Here is a 20,869-nt window from a genome sequence, read left to right on the forward strand (position 1 = left end):
CTTGCCTTGCCTTTGAGACGAATAAACTGATGTATAAAGTTTAAAAAATATATTTTAAAAAATGTATCATTGCATTCAATTAAAGCACCACTAAACTGATTGTGAATTATTATTTTATAAGATGATCAGACAGTGTTATATGTAAAATTGTAATCTGCTAAGAAACTATTAGCTGTCAAATAAATGTAATATAAATTAGCCTACAATGGAAGTATTTAAGTAAATTACACCTCAAAATTGATGTACAGTACTTGAGTAAGCGTTTCATTTAACATTTTCATTTAACAAAAGAAACCAAAGTTAAATATAGTCTATAAATACAGGCAGAATAACAAGAACTTTAACTGAATAAAATAGCTAGAAAATGGCAGAAAAGTTAAGAAGAGAGAGAAACTTAGCAGGCAAATGGTGCGAAATATGAATAGTAATAAATTAATCAGCGTATAATTATTAAAATATCACAAACACAGCGTATTCCATTTCAACATTTTTACTGATTTTGGCAAAGTTTTTAAAAACAGATTATGTCATTTCACAGCTTTAAATACAAGAAGCATATTTATTAATGAGAATATAAAACAAGTAATGAAACATTGTCAAAGTCATTAGCCTACATGACATTCCTCAATACACTGACGAGAAAACAGCGATACCAGTTACGACTGTATTATAGCAATTTTAGCGAGGAGAGGGAAGAGAAACAGAAAATCAAGAGTAGGTTTGGTCACTTTCCAGAGAGAGAGAGAGAACAGATTAGTAAAGTAGTAAAGAGAGACAGAAATGAAGAGACATATTAAAATTGGCACATTCATAGTACGTCAGGGTGTTGCAGTAGTTAATAGGGTTGCTACACCAAAGGAGGGAGAGGGAACTGTTGGCGGATAGGAGGTTTGGGGACCATGCAGTGAGTTCAGGCTGTTGTTGTCATTAGTGGTTACAACCACAACAAGGATGGCTGCCGGGTGACAGTAAAGCACTGATACATCCAACTGTTTTTCATTTCAAACAGCGTCTCCCTCCGTCCGTCACTGGTTTTTGGCAACATGACTCGTCTCCGTTACCAGAAGAGAAGTGTTCCAGTTAAAGTTTTTTAAGAAGAAATGTACATTTTTCTGCTTCTCACGTCGCTGTTCTGAATTCATGCGGGCTGACGCAACCGACACATCATCACCGATCCGGAGTCAGCTCTCAAATGTATCCCAGAACAGCCGCCGAGTCCAGCCGTCCGGTAACAGTACTCGATGCATAACAATGGACGTAGAAGAAGAAAAGGGGAGAGCGGGGTGTAATTTGACATTCAGGCACTCTTGAACAGCCACACTGCAACACTGTAAAAGGTCAGAGGTCAGACAGAGTGCGTTCATGCGGCGTCGGATCAGGCGTCACCACACAGATGCACACAAACACACATGCTCACGTGTGCAAGCAAAGGAGCACCTTTAAATGCAAGCGCACGCACACACACAAACACTCACACACACACATTTTCAGGATAAAAACGAAGGAGAAACAAAGATTTCAGTCCCAGATGGTCCTTCCTCTCCCGTAGGTTAGATCAGTGGTCTCTCTCAGAGCTGCTCCATGTTAACATAACTAATGTTAAAGTTTTAGTAGCTTCATATCAGTAGCGTTTCAATGACACTGCAGTGGTGCTTCAGACTGGTTTTGTCCAGTCGCTGGCGGCAGTCCTGCCAGGAGGGGATTAAAACACGGGTTCGATTCCCTCCCCGTCCCGTTTGTTACAGCTCCCCCTTTCAGGTAAGTGCAAAAAATCTTCATCATCATCCTCAACAACAACAATCTTGTCATTTTCTTCATCCTCGTCAGTGCCTGAGCCAATGCTGCCCAACATCGAAGCATTGGCATCATAGACAGATCCAAGATCAGTATTCAGCAGGAGAATACATTGTGATTCAAATCAGTGGCAGGCGTCAAGAGCAGTCATAAGGGCTTGTCGATCACAGTCACACCTGTGGTTAAAAAAGAAAACGCAGATTAAGATTAAGCACCGCTATCGCCACACGTGATATCAACGATTAATCAGTTAGTTGTCAACTATTAAATGAATTGCCAACTATTTTATAAAACTAAAAATTCTCTGATTCCAGCTTCTTAAATGTGAATAATTTCTGGTTTCTTCACTCCTCTATGACAGTAAACTGAATATATTTGAGTTGTGGACAAAACAAGACATTTGAGGATGTCATCTTGGGCTTTAGGAAACACTGATTGACATTTTTCACCATTTTTTGACAATTTATAGACCAAACAACTAATCAATTAATCAAGAAAATAATCGACAATGAAAATAATCATTAGTTACAGCCCTAAAAATGTATAATATGAATGTAAAGATAATAGAAATACATCAAAGCAAAAGCTTTTTATGTTCACTATAGTTACTATTGCTAGTACTGTTAAAAGTAGGAATAGTTGTAATACTTATATTACTGTAGAAATGCAAAGCACATACTGTTTTCCTTGGTATATAACATTTTATTCATCCCCAGGGTGGAATTTAGGTGTAAAAAGTGACATTAAAACTACGGCTGGACCCAAATATTCGACTATTCACTTGTTGTGTAGGAATTAGATTTTCAATTTTAGGATTTGGATATTTTTTTTGTTTTTTCGTTCTTTTTTTTAACCCCTAAAGATTACAAACATGCATGAAACATACCAAACCTTTTGGAAACTGTTTTTTTATCCAATAACAAATAATAATACAAACAACGCCTACTGTGGAATAACAGAATCCTTCAAATTTAACGCCTTTAATTAAACCGAAGGCGTTCTCAGCTGACATGGACAGCGCTATGTCTGACTGAGTCTTTCCCGATTCATGTTAAGGAGACGAGCCAAGCCAGAGCGCTTGCCGCCGTTGTTTGTATCTTAGAATATTCCCTCCTTACTGCTACCGAAGCTCCGGAGCCCAAAATATAGCATCCGGGAAAGCCCTAATCATAACAAATAGTGGTACGGTAACTAATGTAACAAGTAGTAGTTAAAGTGACAAAAGTGAAGTATCGGTCCGGTACCTATATACTGTATATATATAATACCATATGTAAAACAAAAACTTAATTTTTTTGTTTTGCAATTATGGATTTGGACAAAAGTATCCAGTAAAACGTCCCCAGTTTGGAGAAGCAGACAGGAGTTACAGCACGGGAGCAAAGCAATGTACTGCTGTGGACGTATTTAACGTATGTAAACTTATTTTAGACACCTAAAAGAAAGGCTCAACTAAAAAAATCAATATCAGTTTAACTGTACGCCATATTTAGAATATTTTCAGCCGTTTTCCTTGCTGTCAGACAGCTATACAGTCTATCTTTCCGTCGGGGAACTGAAGCCGTTATCGCTGCTTTATCCAAAGAAACCAGACTCCATTGAAAAAAAACTGTAATTTTACCTTGCAGAACACGGAAGTTGCTGGTCTACCGCTGCCTCGATCGGTTGGTTTGTTTGTGTTATTGTGTGACTTACAAACTAACCAAAGTCACACAATAACACAAACTAACAGCAGTAGACCAGCAACTCCCGTGTTCTGCAGTTCCCCGTCGGAGACATGGACTGTATAGCTGTCTGACGGCAAGGTAAAGCAGTGAAAATCTTTCTTTTAGGTGGCTAAAATACGTTTTGCTGCCGTCCCCGTCCACAGCAGTACATCACTGACTACGGAAAAGTACCTCGTACATCACCACTTCAAAACACCCTGACTATCCCTTTAAATTAGAAACCGGCATGTACAGTATGTTCTCATGTGTTTCCCTACTCACCTGCATAACTGCGTCCTGTGCTCATGCAGGTCGGCAGTAGTGACCACTTGTCCGAGTTTGGATTGTAGAACTCCACAGAGGCCAAATTGCAGCTGCCGTCGTCTCCTCCCACCACATACAGTACGTTGTTCACAGCACAAACACCTGGAAACACAAACACACACATACAGAATGAAGATTCGTTTAACATCTCACACCTGAGGATGTCTGGTGGATGGACTGTCTGCATTACCTGCGTTGCGTCGACACATGTTCATGTCAGCTACCTGCCGCCAGCTGTTGGAGGCTGGATCATAAACTTCACAGCTCTTCCTCACCAGTGGACCATCATGACCCCCGACAGCGTACAGTAAACCTTTTAACACACCTACACCTGAAGAAGATATCGGACACAAGATCTGGTCACCATTTCTGTCTTATCATGAATTTCCCTCACTGAGTATAGCATAACAATTATCTTGTCTTGTTTTGACGGATACATCTGTAAGAATGGTTTATCTGTCTGTTGAATAATGTTTTTTTTCTGACCTGCTCCACTGCGTCTCGTGCCCATCTCTGCAATGTAGCTCCATGTGTTGCTTTTAGGGTTGTAAGCTTCTACTGTACTCAAACATTGCCTGGTTGCACCGTCATAACCTCCAACTGCATAAAGGATCGCTAAAAAACACACATAAGAAACATGCGCAACTCACAACTCAGAATGAGCGAGGCACGATGGGTGGACAAAATAATAGAAACACATTAAAATACATTATTATACGGCTTTGTTGAATACTGCCTGCCCTGCCTTTAAGTATTTGGCTTTAACTTGATTTTAAAACTTTTTTTCAAGTATTAATTTTCCTGTTTTTTTATAGATTAAAAGAGTGCAATAGAGCATTATTGACCCTTTTCACAGCAGACACTTTGGCTTGTCAAAGCAGGAAAAGCACAGGTGTATTTATTTAACATTAAAGATGGCTTCGTTCCATTAAGTGTCCTAACGAACCATGTCACTGAGTGAGCATGCACAACACCAGAGACCTGAAACTGGCTCACCTAAATGGAAAGCAGCCGTCATTAATGTTATTAATACCACCTGTGCTTTTCCTGCTTTGGCAAGTCAAAATGTCTGCTGTGAAAAGGATCTATTATATCAAGATTTAAGCCAGTTTCTGTCTCTACAAACTCTGGAGGTGTCAACACCTCTGATGGTTTCAAAATAAAAACAAGTTATGCATTTTGCAAAAAGTGTATTCATTGCAGGACTATTGTATAGATTGTATAGTGTTTCTGACTGTAAAACTGAACTGGGAATAGTATTCACCATTGACAACACCCACTCCTACACTGCTCCGTCGGGTACTCATGGGTAACACGTGGAACCACTCGTCTGTTTTCGCGTTGTACGCCTCGATTGTCGACAAACCTGCAAACACACACATCATGTAGCAAAAACACCACGAACAATCACATATTATATAATTTCCTGTTGTAACACAAATCAAAAGCCTGTAGGGATTCACTGTCTTCAACTCTCTCCGTCACACTGATCAATTTAAAAAACATTTTAATGTCACGGCCACTCGACTGTACCTGTGCTGCCGTCGAAGCCGCCCACAGCGTACAGGAGTCCGTTGAGCACAGCGGCGCCGAGCGTTGATCGGCGGTCTTGCATGCTGCTCACGCTCGTCCAGCGGTCCATCATCGGGTCGTAACAATCGACCGTCCGGACGCGCAAAGAACCGTTGAAACCACCAACTGCATACACACACCCACCCACGTACACCACACCTAAAGGGCAACAACACAGGAAATAAACAGGTAAAAAACACATATCTACAAAAAAGGACTCACACAGCCTGGTATAGTGAGGATCAATGCACCCTGCCAAGGTTATAACAGTTTTTAATTTTCAATTTTCTTTTTAAATTTACATTTTAGTTTAGTTTTAAGTAGTTTTCCGAGTGTGTTTGCTAGTTGTAATTTACTTTCAGTTTTTTCTGAAGGTTTAGTTTTTATATATTTAGTTTTTTTTTTACAGTAGTTTTACGTTGTTTTCTTCTCGCGCTACTTTATTGAAGCAACTGCAGCACAGCGCGGTCTCCTGGAAGGTCAAACCCGCTCAATTTCTGTGGTTCAATGTCACAAGAGCTGACGGAAATTGTGATATATTACAGCTAAAAAACAAAACACGAAATGAATTTAAATTATTTTTTTACACAGGCATTATCATTTCAGTTTAGTTTGAGTTTTTTTTAAAGGATATAGTTTTTATTCAGTTTCAGTTTATTACAAATATTTCTCACAGCCCTATTTTCATTTCAGTTTACTATAATAACCCTGCAACGGACACAGTTGATGTTACAACCTTGTAACAAACTAACAAATTGTTTCCCTCCATGTGTCTTGACAGTGAGGCCTATCTGTGGGCGTATGTCATGCGGTGGAAGATAGTCAGAAACATGCCACCAGGAGGCGTGGTGAAAGAGTGACGCTGTTTACTCGGATTACCTTTAAATATGAAGCCAAACAAGAATGCCTCAGAATATGGATTTAGATCTCACACAGGTTGAATCTCAAAGCCAAGATAGCCAAGATCTGACCTGAGAGCATCAAAAAGACACAGGTCACCACAGTTTGTAGCTGTCTGTACTTCTAAACTAAATACATCATATTGTAAGGCCTCTTCCCTTTTCATACACTTTCATACACAGATACAGCCTTCTTTTACCTGAATTTATACCACATTAATTCTTTGTAACCCTCAGTGTCCTCCATTCTACTGTGTGCTGCTGAATTTTGTAAACTAGTGTTCAGGTGAACCTTGTCAAATCATATAATCTGGAGATACCACATGACCACGCTGTATAAGGTATTTGTGTTCATCTAGACCCACCAGAAGGCCTGAACACTGTTCTCACCAGTAAACTAGATTTGTTAATAATCGCTGATTTATTGAAGTTATACGAATATATTAAAGAAAATATGTCGTGCTCATTTTCAGGTTTATACTTGTATTTTGGGTTTTCTATTAGAAAATGTTTACATGCTTTAATGTTCAAAAAACACATTGTTTTTCTCATACTGTCTGTCTGAATTTACCTGTATTCACCTTCTGTCTGAAAACGCTCCATTTCAGCCCCCGTCTCTTTAAAGGCCCTGACACACCAAGCCGACGATTAGTCTGTCGGACAATTTCGAGCCGGTGGTGAGTGTCTGTCGCCCTAGTTTTTGCGTTGTATTCTACAAAGTCGGCTCTAGTCTGCCCGTGTCGGAGGCTTTTTGGACGATTCAGCATGTCATAGGTCTTCCGGTTTCCCTTTTTGAATGACAAATACAGACTACAAACACCTGAAGGTGTGGAGAGTTCTTTCCTCTCACGCAGGCGCAAAACATACGTTGTAGTCGGCTGTTGGCTGTAGTCTTTCCAAGACAAAGGTCGTCAACCTTCGTCAACATCTTGTAGTGTACTGTTTGGCTGTAAAATTAGAAAGTTTGGTGGGCAGTGCTTGGTATTTCATCAACTGATCTCAACATGAATGCCGGGTCACAAACTTTCTCATTTTACAGCTAAACAGTACACTACAAGATGTTTCTGAAAACATTTGAGGCGAGAAATAGGCATTACAGTAACACAATATTGATTCATATTTGATCAGCGCTGCCTAGTTTGACCATTTGAACAGAGTTCGCCAGCTGCCCAGAGACTGGCCGCTCCAGCTCGACTGTGATTGGTTGTTTAGATTCGGGCGTGGTAGAAACTTGCCAATGGCATTAGGAGCACCAGGAGGAGGCAGAGGTACTGTACATGATTTTTTTGCAGATTATCTGTCTCATGCACTTCTGTCAGGATATAGTGACAGTTTTATAAAAATAGCTTTTCATCATATTTGCAACATTAGTTTGGTGATTTGAGGCGTTCAGGTTCTCTGATGGAACCGTGTTCTTCAGAGGATCCGGCCCCTCAACTGTGATGTAGTTTGTGTGGTTGTTGTTGTTGTTGTTGTTGTTGTTGTCGTTGTTGTCGTTGTTGTTGTGGTTATTAAGGGATTCCTACCTGCTCTGCATCTCCTGGTTGGGAGCTCAGCCACCTGGTACCATCGGTTCTCCTCAAAGTCATAACATTCAACACTGCGGATGGCCTTGGGGGCCTGGCCTCCAACCACAACCATCACCTACACAGAACAGAAACAGCAGAGCCATTACATGATGAACTGTACCTCAACCATTGTTATTTTCTTATTAACTAAGAGTGAAGAGACTTGCAGTAGTAGAGGTTGTGTGAATACCTTAGGACAGCAGGCCGGAGTCCTCATGCGTGTGCGTGCCGTTTTCATCAGAGCTCTCTGGTCTGCTGGCAGCAGGTGGTACTTCATGGCCTCGATCAGGTAATCTTTACACGCACTGCTATTCTTAATGAGAGACTCCTCCTCCACTCGCTAACACAACCAAACAGAGAGAGAGGAGCCAGTCAGACAACTGGATACACAAAGTGATGCAGTATGTTGTGACACGGCAGCTGAGACACAGAAGTAACGGTATAACTGAAATCGTATTAACTAAAATCAAAGGGAAATTCATAATATTAATCAGAAATCAAGATTAGTTCTGATTCTACTGACATATCAGAAGTTTCTTGGCACCTAACATATTTATCTTTAGATTTTACCTGAACAATGTTAATAGTAAAAAAAGATGAAATGCTTTATTTATAAGTTGGATAACATCCAGAGATGTATCTGGGGGAGCGCATCATGATTTTCCTTGATAGGATTAAATAGTAGACTGCCCAACTCTCCCCATCATAAAGACTAATGTAAAATGATGAAACATCAGGGATGTTAGCTGGCAATCAAACATTAACTCAACTAAAATAGAGCCACAACATAAGATTTACAGCACGCATACTCGTCCAAGACGAGTCCAACCAATGATCGTTTATTTTGACTAGGGTTGTCCTCGGCCAAAGAAATTCTTAGTCGACTAACACTCATAGGATTTTGTCGACTAATTGATTAGTTGATTTAATTTACGGATCTGTAAAAGTGAGTTTCTCCACAAAGAATCACACAAAAGCACCACTTTAAATTTTAAATTGTGTTTACTAGAAATGTGCTCATAAGTTTCTAAGAGTCATTCAGCATGAAAAAAGCATAAAAACGACTAATCGACTAAAGAAATCATATCGACTAAGACCATCACAAACAACAACATGACCTTTCCTAATAAGTGAAGCAGTGCCCACAGTCACTACATGCATCCTTTTTTACATGCAGACAAAAATCAAAGTAACCCACAGTTGTTTTGCCAGCAATGAAAGTAAATCAGTCAACAACACACATACAGGTCATTCTTGTCTGTGAGAAGGAAGGCAACTGCAAAATTCACTCTGTGGAAGTCAAATGAACACATTGCTTGAATCTGGGAATCCTCGTTAGTTGTCAACACTATCCTGGGACAGAGAAGGTTACAGTAATAAAGAAAACTAAACAGGACTGAGATCAGTTAACTAGAATATATACCAATACTGTAACCTGGAGTTTACTTGACTGTGATAACAGATATGACCTGATGTTTTTTTTTGCAAGATCATTCCTGTTTCAACAAAAGCTGAAAAAAACTAGTTGGACAACTGTAAGCTGGATTTGTAGCAACATGTTGCCTGACTGTAAACTATAACACAAACATTGTTTAACCTTCCTGGCTGTTGAAACAAGAACGGCACTGAAGCACAGAACAGTTGTTAAGCAGCAGCGATGGTTGCAGTGAAACATAACTGTGAACTGGTCACTGCCACACAGACACAGGCAAGAAATGTTACCGAGAACACACGACCTTCAGTTTGATCTGCAGCTCAAAACTCCAAACCTGTCTTCGATAGTAGAATAATTGAGGCTGTTGCTCTGTCGTTAGCTTAGCTGTGATTTTAATGTTCAGGATGAGTTTAAACCTGTGTTGTGTGTGTTTAGAGGACCAGTGTGTAGCATTTACGGGGATCTATTGGCAGAAATGGGATATAATATTAATAAGTATGTTTTCTTTAGTGTATAAATCACCTGAAAATAAGAATTGTTACCTTAGAATGAGCCGTTTATATCTACATACGGAGCGGGTCCTCTTCATGGAGCCGGCCGCCATGTTTCTACAGTAGCCCAGAATGGACAAACCAAACACTGGCTCTAGATAGGGACATTCACGTTTTCACGTTTTTGCGTCGACCACCGTAGCTCTCCTACACGCTTGGCACACAAGAGAAGTTTCAGTTGGTTGTAATCTGCAACCTCACCGCTAGATGGCGTCAGATACACACTGCACCTTTAAGTCATATAATCCCTTAAACCCCGTTGCTGTGTCCTAGGACGCTGTGGCGTAAACCGCACCTGTGGTTCAGTCTGAACCCCGTAAACTCCAGTCAAGGTCACTGTATCCCAGGATTACCTTGAACCTGCTGCAGACCTGGTTTAACGGAGGTTAAAGGTCGTAACGTTCAGTATAATGACAGATTCACACAACTCAGATCATTTCATTATTTTCTAAGATTTCTTGTCCGTTTTTTTTTAAAGAAAAACTCTTGAATCCAGTGTCAAACTTTGATAGTTGTGTTATAACAATCAAAGGTATCACTTCCTCCTAAAGACTTCTTTGATGGCAGAAACTGATACTGATTATCTGACCCACATAACAACCAGTTGTTGATTAATCCACCGTCACAAGTCCAGAGCCTTCAGGCAGGACATTTGGTCAGTTTGCCAGTAATGTCACAGAAAAAAATTGTGGCTACATATTTTCTAGAAGCGTGAATGGTTGTCTGTCTCTATGTGTCAGCCCTGTGCTAGTCTGGCGTCATACCAAGTGACAGAGCAACAGCCATATTGAGTTTAAGAGCACAAACAAAGACATAAAAGCCTCTCATACCTGCACCAGGTATTCTCTGGAGAGCAGCGGTAGGCGAACATGTTCCATCAGGTGAGCCAAGTGTTCCTGCCGGACATCCTTATCGTGGTTGACCCAAGCTATCACCGCCTCAAACACCTACACATTAAAAGAGACACTTAATGCACATCAGGTACAAGTGCTGTTTTACCTGTGTACATTGGGCAGAGTGAATGTGTGTGTACCTTCTCCTCTGTGGGGATGGTGAGCTTGTCGCTGGCGATCAGGCTGGACACTTGATCCATGCCCAAATTGAGGAACTCTTCACTCCCAACCACCTCACTGAAATGTTGCTCTGTCAGCAAAAAGCATCAAATGAAAAACTACCCTGGGACAGCACATGAACACAGCTTTTTTTTTCTCTCTCTCTCTCTCTTTCTCTCAACATTGTCATTAATTAAACCTGTTCTCATTCTGTCTCATCCACTCTCCCACATCCTCACAGATTAAGAGCTGTTCACACACATATATATAAAAATAGAGATTTGCACACGCAAACCTGCATAGATGTTGGCCTGTGTGAGGAGCTGAGAGCAGGCGTGCAGGTCAGCGAAGGCTCGTATCCCCAGACAGTTGGATGGATGAAGCTGAGAGCTCAGGAACTCACAACAGGCCTTTTTCACCTCGTTCAGTTGGAGCAGGCCGGCTGCAGGAAGCAACGCCTGTCAAACACGCACACACAGAGTGTCCTGCATAAAGTGGTAGTTTTGGTACTATAATATACTACAGTGCAAGTGGGGCGACAGGTTGGCCTGGTGTGTTGAGACACCATCTTTATGTCAGTTAATCACAGGTTCAGTCACTCAAAATGACCCGCTTGTCAGCGCTACAGTTGAGTGAGAAACTAAACTGCTCCACTGGAGACTTCTATAATAAAATGTATACAGTACGTGAGGATTACAGTACATGGTCTAAGTTTCCACACTAAATTGTAAATAACAGCAGTGAGAACTGCAGAACTCCTTTCAGTTTAGTTTTAATCTTTTACACTTTCCAAAAAGAGTGAATTTCCCCGTTGGCAAGGCAGTTTAAAAATTAGCTTAAAGGGTTCTCAACACATGATCAAGTGAAACAAATAGATATTTATAATCTACAGTGCTCATTTGTACTGTAGTGATCTGATTATTTCCTAATCTCAGCAGCAATCTGATGTCAGCAGCATCATGAAACTTCAACTACAACTTTCACTTCTGGTGAAAAAGCCAGATTACTAGACCATGTCAGCTTTTTTAAACATATGACTGTGCATGGAAAAGTACCATCATGTTTGAAAGTAATTTACCGTCTCCCAATCAGTGATACACAGTTATTGGTTGTAATAAACAAATGAATTGTCCCTAGAGGGAATAAAAACTTCTCACTTAGTTATTTGCAGGCAATTTTTGTTTACTGAAGACTCGACTGAAATGGTATTCATGAATTTCTGTTGAAACAGGTTATTGGGGCAGGACATAGAACAGTTAGGGATTAGGGATGGGACGATGTAGAATTTTATTGCGGATTACAATAAAAAAAACACTCACTGTGGTGAATTTCCATTATCAGGATAGTCGTGAATATCGTCAAGAGTGACTTGAAAAAGCTGTCTACCTCGCCATCATAGTAGAGAAGTGAAAAATAGAGCCTGACTTAAAAAAATACAGAAATGATCATGTAAGAAAGACCTGTGTTGCAATTTTTTTAATTATGTATTTATCCAGAGGGACCCTATGATATATGACTTTATTTAAGATTGTTTGTTTTTCACTAAAAATCTGTGATGCAATACAAATATTTGTTTCTTCACAAAACGTAAAATAAAGTGATTCCATTATGTTTCAGTACCATTTTAAAATTTTTAAGCATATTTTGATGATTATCGGGATAATATCGTGAATCGCAATTATTTTGGCTAGAACAATCATGACATGAAATTTTGATATTGTTCCATGCCTATTGGGGATCAATCTGAGTGTGCAAACAATTAGGTTTTGTTATCAGTTATGGAAAAAAGGCACTTTCATTTGATAGGGCGATCAGAAATGGTGGGACTGTTCAATTGTTTGTGATAAGTTCACTGGTTGGATGTGTCGTTTACTCCTCCTAGTGCAGAGTTAAAGGGACTGTTTGTAACTTTTTAAGCGTATAAATGTAGCGGGTCGGCACACATGCGCGTTCGCATATGCGCGCTCGCGTGTGGCCGGAGCCTCGTCTCCGCTGCCTGCTCTCCTTCACTCAGACGGCGCGCGCGTCCTCGCTGTCTCGCTCCACCTCTAGACGTGAACGCGCACTCACTCCACACTGCAGAAGAGATGGTTTAGCTCTGAGAATATCTAGTGAATGCACAGGGGACGTTTGTGCAGAAATAAATTCTGCAGCTCCTCCAGACCAACAGCGCTTTCCCGTGTCTTGTGAAGTGACGGAGCTCTTCAGAGAGTTACGTTGTCTTCTCGTTACCGACCGGGTGCCGGTGTCTCCTCTGCTTTCTCCGGCTGCGGGCGGAGAGAGCAGGGAGACATGCTGCAGAGCCCCGCTGCCTCAGCCTGCACTTAGGCAGGAAAAGCCAACACTAGGATCAGATCTAAATCATGTTCATGGAGAGACCTTCGTCTGGTCAGCTAACATTACTGCCAAGCAGCTGAAATATAGAGTGATATTGTGCTTTTAGCTGACGTGTGTCGCCTCACTGTTTTGAGCGACGCTCGTTCAGGTATATTTAGAGCGAGCAAGCGCGAGCCCGACGCTGACTTTCGTTGATTTCACGGCCACAGGTGTCGCTGTTAACAAGCATTTCTGAAAGTTACAAATAGTCCCTTTAAGTCACTGTTTTCCAGGAAGTTCAAGCACCCGTTTCATGGGATCTTTAAAGATCTCTCATGGGGCTTTTGGAGGCGCTGCTGGAGAATTTTTATATCTGACCAGCTCCTTGCGTTTAACAGTAATCAGACTAATGCAACACAGATTAATATGTTCTCCAATTTCATCTCTTAACCTCCTTTTTGTTGTTGATATGAAATAGTATATATATGTGATTAACACCAGTGTAACCAACTAACTGAAAAACAAATACTCTCACTCAACGGCCATTTAGCTCTTAGAAATTTGGACATTTTCAAGAATTAAAAGTTAAAACAGAACTGGCTGTGTTACAATTTACCAGAGTAAAATGCAGCGTAAAAGCATAACAGGATGTAGGTATTCAGACATTTCTGTGAGTATAAATGTGTGTGTGTTTACCTGCACGTTGTCCTCTGTGACCTGTATCTCTGCTGTGTAGATGTAGTCGACCAGCAGGCCCAGAGTCCAGCCGTCCATCTCCTTTATCCTCACTCGCTTCGCCCGGCTCTCTGCCATCTCACCTGTTGGTACACACACGTGTTAGACATCCATTACCACACAGGATATAACAACAACAAAAAAACACTGCTGGTTACACACACTGATACACAGGGTGAAACAAGATCCTGCCAGATGGCCAGCAGCATGGTTGTAAGCGAGTCCTCACCTGTGAACATAGCGTGGAAGTAGGGGCTCCCAGCAGCCAGAACCACCCTGTGAGCGGCGATCTCTACGTCCTCCGCCACTATGGTCACATCGCACAACAAGCTCTGGCTGTGCGGGCATTTAAGAGACGGAGAGGCGGGAGGTTACAATTTTAATGTTTAAAAGGAATATGCTTGGAAGATGAATATTAGATACTTTAGAACACCACCGACCATATGCAGGTATACACAAAACTGTTCTAGTAGCTGGAGGAAATGTGGGGAAAATAACGGCGTCCATACACATATATTCCTTACATCTTACGCATAATAGAACTGATTTTTGTGAAAGCGGGGTACCTAGAAAAACACAATATACTTAACACGTCGTTGGAACACGTCCCAAAAGCCTACGAAGGGAGGAATTCTGACTTTTTAGGATCCTGAGAATTACAGCACTCAAACAAATTACAAGAAGTTGGAAGAGACTGAAACCTCCCAATGTAAACAAGTGGCTGGAAATAGTAGACTCTACTGTTTCCAGCCTCTACTGAGTAGAGGACATAATAAAGTTTGGAAAAGGTAATTTATAACATCAATACGAATTAAAAGTTTTTGGAAAAAAGATGTGCCTTCTTTAAATAAAGTAAAGGTTAATGACTAATAATATATCAAATATTAAATGGATCATGTTTTGTGAAGATGTTTTAAGTAATATACATGAAACTGTAATAGAAAGTCATAGCAGCAGTAGAAATATCAACTGTTGTTTTGTTTGTTTGTTTGTTAATATAAACTGGAAAAACAAAGTTCGGAAACTTGTGTTTGGTCGATTATTTCTCTGTTGTTACAATGCTGATTGGTATTGTATTTTACATCGTTGGAAAGCCTGTTTATTTACCTTCGCAATGATGTCCAACTTGTAAGAATCATGCATTTGTGGGATGAGCAGCACAGCTGATTATGTGGGTAGCGCCCAAGAAAAATTTGCCAAAATGCTCCGTCAATGGTAAACAGTGTATTCTCCTGTTGGTATTGACTCTTGTTTTGAGCTGTTTGGTGGATTGGATGATTGAACTCTCTATCAGTAACAAGGAACAAACAAGACATATTGGCAATTTTACACTTTATTCATTTAATACACCGTCAGGAGCCTCAGTAGCGGTGGAAAGATCCATACGCAGCCACAACAGCCTGGCACCTCCTCCTCATGATGGTAACCAACCAGGTCACATGTTGCTGTGGGATGGCGTTCCATTCCTCAACCAGGATTCGTTGCAGGTCAGCCAACGAGGTTGTGTCGGTCACTCTAACACATACAGCGCGCCCAACCTGATCCTACAAGTGTTGAATTGGGTTGAGCTCTGGACTCTTGGCAGGCCTTTCCATTCTCTCTACTCCCACATTGTGGAGGTAGTCTGTGATAACCCTGGCTCTGTGGGGGCGAGCGTTGTCATCTTGGAGGATGAAGTTAGGTCCCAGATTGTGGAGATATGGGATCGCCACTGGCTGCAGAATCTCATCCTGATATCTCACTGCATTGAGATGGCCTTCAATGATGACAAGCCTTGTTTTGCCAGTGAGGGTGATGCCGCCCCACACCATGACACAGCCCCCACCAAAAGCTGTTACTCCATCGGTGCAACAATCAGCATAGCGTTCTCCACGTCGTCTCCATACTTTGACCCTGCCATCCAGCTTTGGCAGACAGAACCTGGACTCATCACTGAACATGACATTCCCCCACATGTTCAGGTTCCATTGTCTGTGTTGTCGACACCAGCGCAAACGGGCCTGACGGTGACAGGCAGTCATTGCAGGCTTCCTGGTAGCCTTATGAGAATACCCTGTTTACCATTGGCAGAGCATTTTGGCAAATTTTTCCTGGGCGCTACGCACATAATCAGCTGTGCTGCTCATCCCACAAATGCATGATCCTTACAAGTTGGACATCATTGCGAAGGTAAATAAACAGGCTTTCTAACGATGTAAAATACAATGACCATTAGCATTGTAACAACAGAGAAATAATCCACCAAACACAAGTTTCCGAACTTTGTTTTTCCAGTTTATATGCACTGTGTTATCTGTAGGTGAAAGATCAAAATTTATAACAATTGGTGTCAAGATTTTAAAAAGGTGGCAGAGAACTGAGGAGAGAGAACGTGCATCACCTGCGAAGCTCGTTCATGACTTTGAACGCCTTCCTCATGTGCCGAGGGTTGAGGGTGACGGGACCTTGCTTTTCGACGCCATCCTCTTTGTCCAGAGCGTGTGGACAGAGTCTGGTGCACCTGAGAGGGACAGCACAGACACACAACACCCTGTTACTGAGGGTAGACTGTCGCAGGACATCTCAGAGTGCATTGTCTTTCATATACGATGTTGACTTAAAACAAGATAAATGAGAAGCTGTGTTCAAATCGTCATCTATCTCTGAAGTTTGTTTGTAAGCAGTTTAAACCACGACCAGGTCTGTTTCACCAGCGAGAGTTTAACTAGTTAGTTTAACATACCTTTAATAAGATAAGATAAGATAAGATAAGATAAGATAAGATAAGATAAGATATTCCTTTATTAGTCCCACAGTGGGGAAATTTGCAGTGTACAGCAGCAAAGGGGATAGTGCAGAAACAAGAAGCATCTGTAAAAACAAAAAGCAAGATACGACACAGTAAAAAAAAACAGAAACAAAAGTAGACAGACATATTAAATATGAACAATTTCGATAGAAGGAAATATAAAAAATAGGAACAATATATACAGTAACAACCTTGCTCATTGATTTTGAAGATTAAACTAGAAGGTTAAAGGTTTGGTCCACCCCAAATTATGAAAATATCTAGCCATGCAGATAGTTTTGGCTTTACTTGTCCACGTTTTAAAATGTGTTGCTGAGATTTCTGCCCCCACTCCAATGCAATGGAGGTGAATTCTTTTTTTTCTTTTTGCAGCGCTCACAGTATCACAAGAGTTATGTAATAAAGTATGTTTTTTTGTAATTTGGGTGAACCCACATTTTGATGTGTTGACTGGGTGGATGATGATTCGCTGGGAGGTGAATCAGAAACAAGTATTTTCCATGACTATGACATAAAATAAGGGCTGTTCTCCTCGACCAAAGAAATCCTTAGTCGACTAACACTCCTGCCGTTTTGACGACTAATCGATTAGTTGATTTAATCGACAGAACTGATAAACTGAGTTTCTCCACAAAGAATCACACAAAAGCACCACTTTAAATCTTGTGTTTACCAGAGATTTGCTCATAAGTTTCCTAGAATGAAGTCATTCAGCATGAAAAAGCGACAAAAAACTACTAATCGACAAAAGAAATCTAAGTCAACTAAGACCAAAACAACTGATTGGTCGACTAATCGACTAAGAGGGGTCAGCCCTACATAAAATAAAGTAAACACTTCCAGTATAATAGCTTTATTTTATATCAAGTATGAAAAACATGGCTTCAACCACGTTGAATCGCAGCAGGTTAAATGTCAATTAGCAGCATCAGAGGTCAATCTGCTGGTGCACTAGATTAAACAAAACATTAAATTGCTCTCAGCTTTCTTTATTTTAACACCACACACGAACACGAACACACTGCATGAAGAAAAAGAAACAGAGGCCACAGGTCTGCCGGGATGTGATTGATCAGTGAGTGACAAATGTTGCTCTGGCATGAAACGTGTTATGAGTCAGGCCTGTAGGACGGTTTGCAGCTGTGATTTAGTGACTTCACATTTAAAGTGTTGATTCACCCAAATTACATGTATACCTCTAGAAGTTTCTATCCACGTGGTATTGGCTTTGTTTTTCTGAGGTTTTGAGATGTTGCTCTGCTTCCACCACGATACAATACTTTCTACAACAGACACAGTCCCCGTGAAAACTGTTGAATATTAAGTGGATTATTATTATTATGGAGAGAGAGATGTTGCTGTTGTATGTTTTAAATGTCATTTCTTTGTACTGAGGTGAAGAACAGGGTAGCACCACAAACTACACCCTCCAAAATACCCATAAAGTTGAATCAAAAACTGAACATTATTACGTCAGGACTCTTGTATTAGACCGCATTAGTTTGAGCTATGGGACGACCTAATAAACCAGCCCACACCTCTGAGCCCAGTTTATGAACCCTTTTACACCCCACAAGTAATCCTCCCTGGCCCCAGCTTTTATGTGAGTCGGTTGGTTTCAGGTGATTTGATTAAAACCACCAGTATATTTAGAAATATGCATCATATGAGCTCAATATAAACTAATAAATAAGGTCTTCTGATGAGCTTTTGACAGAGGGACCCTCTGCAAGACAGTCACACCATTAGCTAATAATGCAGAGCTGGTCATAGTTGATTAATTAGCAATTAATCAAATCTCCTGGCTCCTGGGGGCCCCGGATGATAAACCAGCCTTGAACTAATAACATGACCACTGAGTGAACATTTGCAGACTGTCATCAATGACATCAACGACTGTCCCACATTAGAAAAGCAAGATTTGGCTGAGAAAACGAGGCATATTTAGAGTGCTCATATGTCTACCATTTCTTTTATGAGTGTGATATCTGCATTTTTTTTTTTGGTTTGGTTTTGGGTTTTTAATTTAATGTATTAGCTTCATATCACAATATATTCCAGAAATGTGAAATGCAAAAAAATGTCCCACATCCCTTTTCATAATAAAACACATATATAGCCTACATATATAATCATGCTGCTCATGGTAAAATCACGTGGCAGCTTGTTTTCTGTCACAAAACACACCCACACACACACATGGCTACATTAACATGCCCATTATAACAGTCTTTTACTCATGTTTTTTTATTATCTTGGTCTCTGTCTGTGGATGTGTGTGATTTTGTTGTCTGCTCTGTTGACCTGTTTTTATTCTGCACTGTGTCTGTAAAGCACTTTGGTCAGCTCGTGGTTGTTTTAAATGTGCTATAGAAATAAATTTGACTTGACTTGACTATTCCAGAAATGTGAAATGCAAAAAAAAATGTCCCATTATTAGGCTAATTCACCCTCAAAATTGCAAATGTACTTTCCACACTAATGGCCTCTCCCTTTTCATAATAAAACACACATATAGCCTACATATATAATCATGCTGCTCATGGTAAAAAAATCACATGGCAGCTTGTTTTCTGTCACAAAACAAATTTTAAATGTGCTTTAGAAATACATTTGACTTGACTTGACTTGACTATTCCAGAAATGTGAAATGCAAAAAATGAAATGTCCCACATAAGACTAATTCACCCTCAAAATTGTAAACTTTCCACCACTGCTCAGCACACACTAATAGCCTCTCCCTTTTCATAATAAAACACACATATAGCCTACATGTATAATCATGCTGCTCATGGTAAAATCACGTGGCAGCTTGTTTTCTGTCACAAAACACACCCACACACACACATGGCTACATTAACACACACACACACACACATCCCCTCTGTCATAAACAAAAACACCTCCCAACAAATCCCTCTGCCATTCTAACCCGACCACAGAGCCGGTCAGTGAGCAGCCTCACAGCCTCACAGCCTCACCGGCTGGCCGAGCTGTCTCTGTCAATGCGGCACCATCAGTCAAAGCAGCCACTGGGTAAACGTCAACACACACACGGTTTGTTCTCACACTTACAGCGGATGACTGTCCATGATTCCGGTGTTTTTCAGAGGCTGAAAACTTGGCCCAGCAGCATGCACCATTCCATATCCACAATGTCGTCTTCAGAGGGGGTTTAAATCCAGGCGAGCACCGCGGAGAGCAGCTGTCCAGAGGCGGCGAGTCGAGCTGACGGCAGCAGCCTGCTTCATATAGAAACACACACACAGCAGCAGACAGACTACTGCGGTGACTCTCACTGACACTAACACTAACAAACACGTTGTGGATTCAACCCGGCTGCTGCTGCTGCTGCTGACTGCTTCTTCTGTCTATAAAAACACGCCAACCAGCGGTGCTGCCAGGGTTTATTGTGTGTTTGATTCCTCCTCTTTCTCTCCGGGGTGTATCTGGGTGCGAGAGGCGGACAGACGAGGCTACCTGTTATTTTCCAATCGCTGATTAAAACGCACAAACAAGGACATGTCGGCAAAGACGGTCCTCCGAGCAGCCAAGGCGTCCAACAAGAAAACACCGTCTCCCTCTAGCTGTGGAAGACTCACCCAGACTCACTATAATAATAATAATATCATATATATATATACACTTCTGGCTGTGGAAGACTCACCCAGACTCACTATAATAATAATAATATCATATATATATATACACTTCTAGCTGTGGAAGACTCACCCAGACTCACTATAATAATAATAATATCATATTTACACAGGATATACACTTCTAGCTGTGGAAGACTCACCCAGACTCACTATAATAATAATAATATCATGTATATATATACACTTCTAGCTGTGGAAGACTCACCCAGACTCACTATAATAATAATAATATCATATTTATATACACACTTCTGGCTGTGGAAGACTCACCCAGACTCACTATAATAATAATAATATCATGTATATATATACACTTCTAGCTGTGGAAGACTCACCCAGACTCACTATAATAATAATAATATCATATATATATACACACTTCTAGCTGTGGAAGACTCACCCAGACTCACTATAATAATAATAATATCATATATACTGTATATATACACTTCTAGCTGTGGAAGACT

At 40.7% G+C, this 20,869-nt stretch overlaps 1 protein-coding gene across 1 annotated transcript; it reads right to left on the bottom strand.

The window, feature by feature from the left end:
* Positions 1 to 474: 474 nt before the first annotated feature.
* klhl2 (kelch-like family member 2) lies at positions 475 to 20,308 on the bottom strand. The gene is made up of 15 exons (XM_037765386.1): positions 19,816 to 20,308; positions 16,333 to 16,452; positions 14,182 to 14,288; positions 13,914 to 14,035; positions 11,197 to 11,359; positions 10,883 to 10,992; positions 10,680 to 10,796; positions 8,054 to 8,203; positions 7,822 to 7,939; positions 5,358 to 5,555; positions 5,089 to 5,190; positions 4,311 to 4,439; positions 4,015 to 4,155; positions 3,783 to 3,926; positions 475 to 1,970 (listed from the first exon to the last, which is right to left on the bottom strand). Exons 1-15 carry the CDS (start codon positions 19,881 to 19,883, stop codon positions 1,942 to 1,944), a joined length of 1,818 nt encoding a protein of 605 aa, XP_037621314.1. The 5' UTR covers positions 19,884 to 20,308; the 3' UTR covers positions 475 to 1,941.
* Positions 20,309 to 20,869: the final 561 nt, after the last annotated feature.

Source organism: Sebastes umbrosus, chromosome 3, assembly GCF_015220745.1.
Source record: "Sebastes umbrosus isolate fSebUmb1 chromosome 3, fSebUmb1.pri, whole genome shotgun sequence".
Classification (NCBI taxonomy): Eukaryota; Metazoa; Chordata; class Actinopteri; order Perciformes; family Sebastidae; genus Sebastes; species Sebastes umbrosus.

Coding starts and splice junctions, on each gene's coding strand:
- klhl2 (XM_037765386.1), bottom strand. CDS start 19,883: ATGGTGCATGCTGCTGGGCCAAGTTTTCAGCCTCTGAAAAACACCGGA. Junction 5,556..7,821: donor AACCAGGAGATGCAGAGCAG/GTAGGAATCCCT, acceptor GTTGCCCTTTAG/GTGTGGTGTACGTGGGTGGG. Junction 4,156..4,310: donor CACGAGACGCAGTGGAGCAG/GTCAGAAAAAAA, acceptor TATCTTCTTCAG/GTGTAGGTGTGTTAAAAGGT.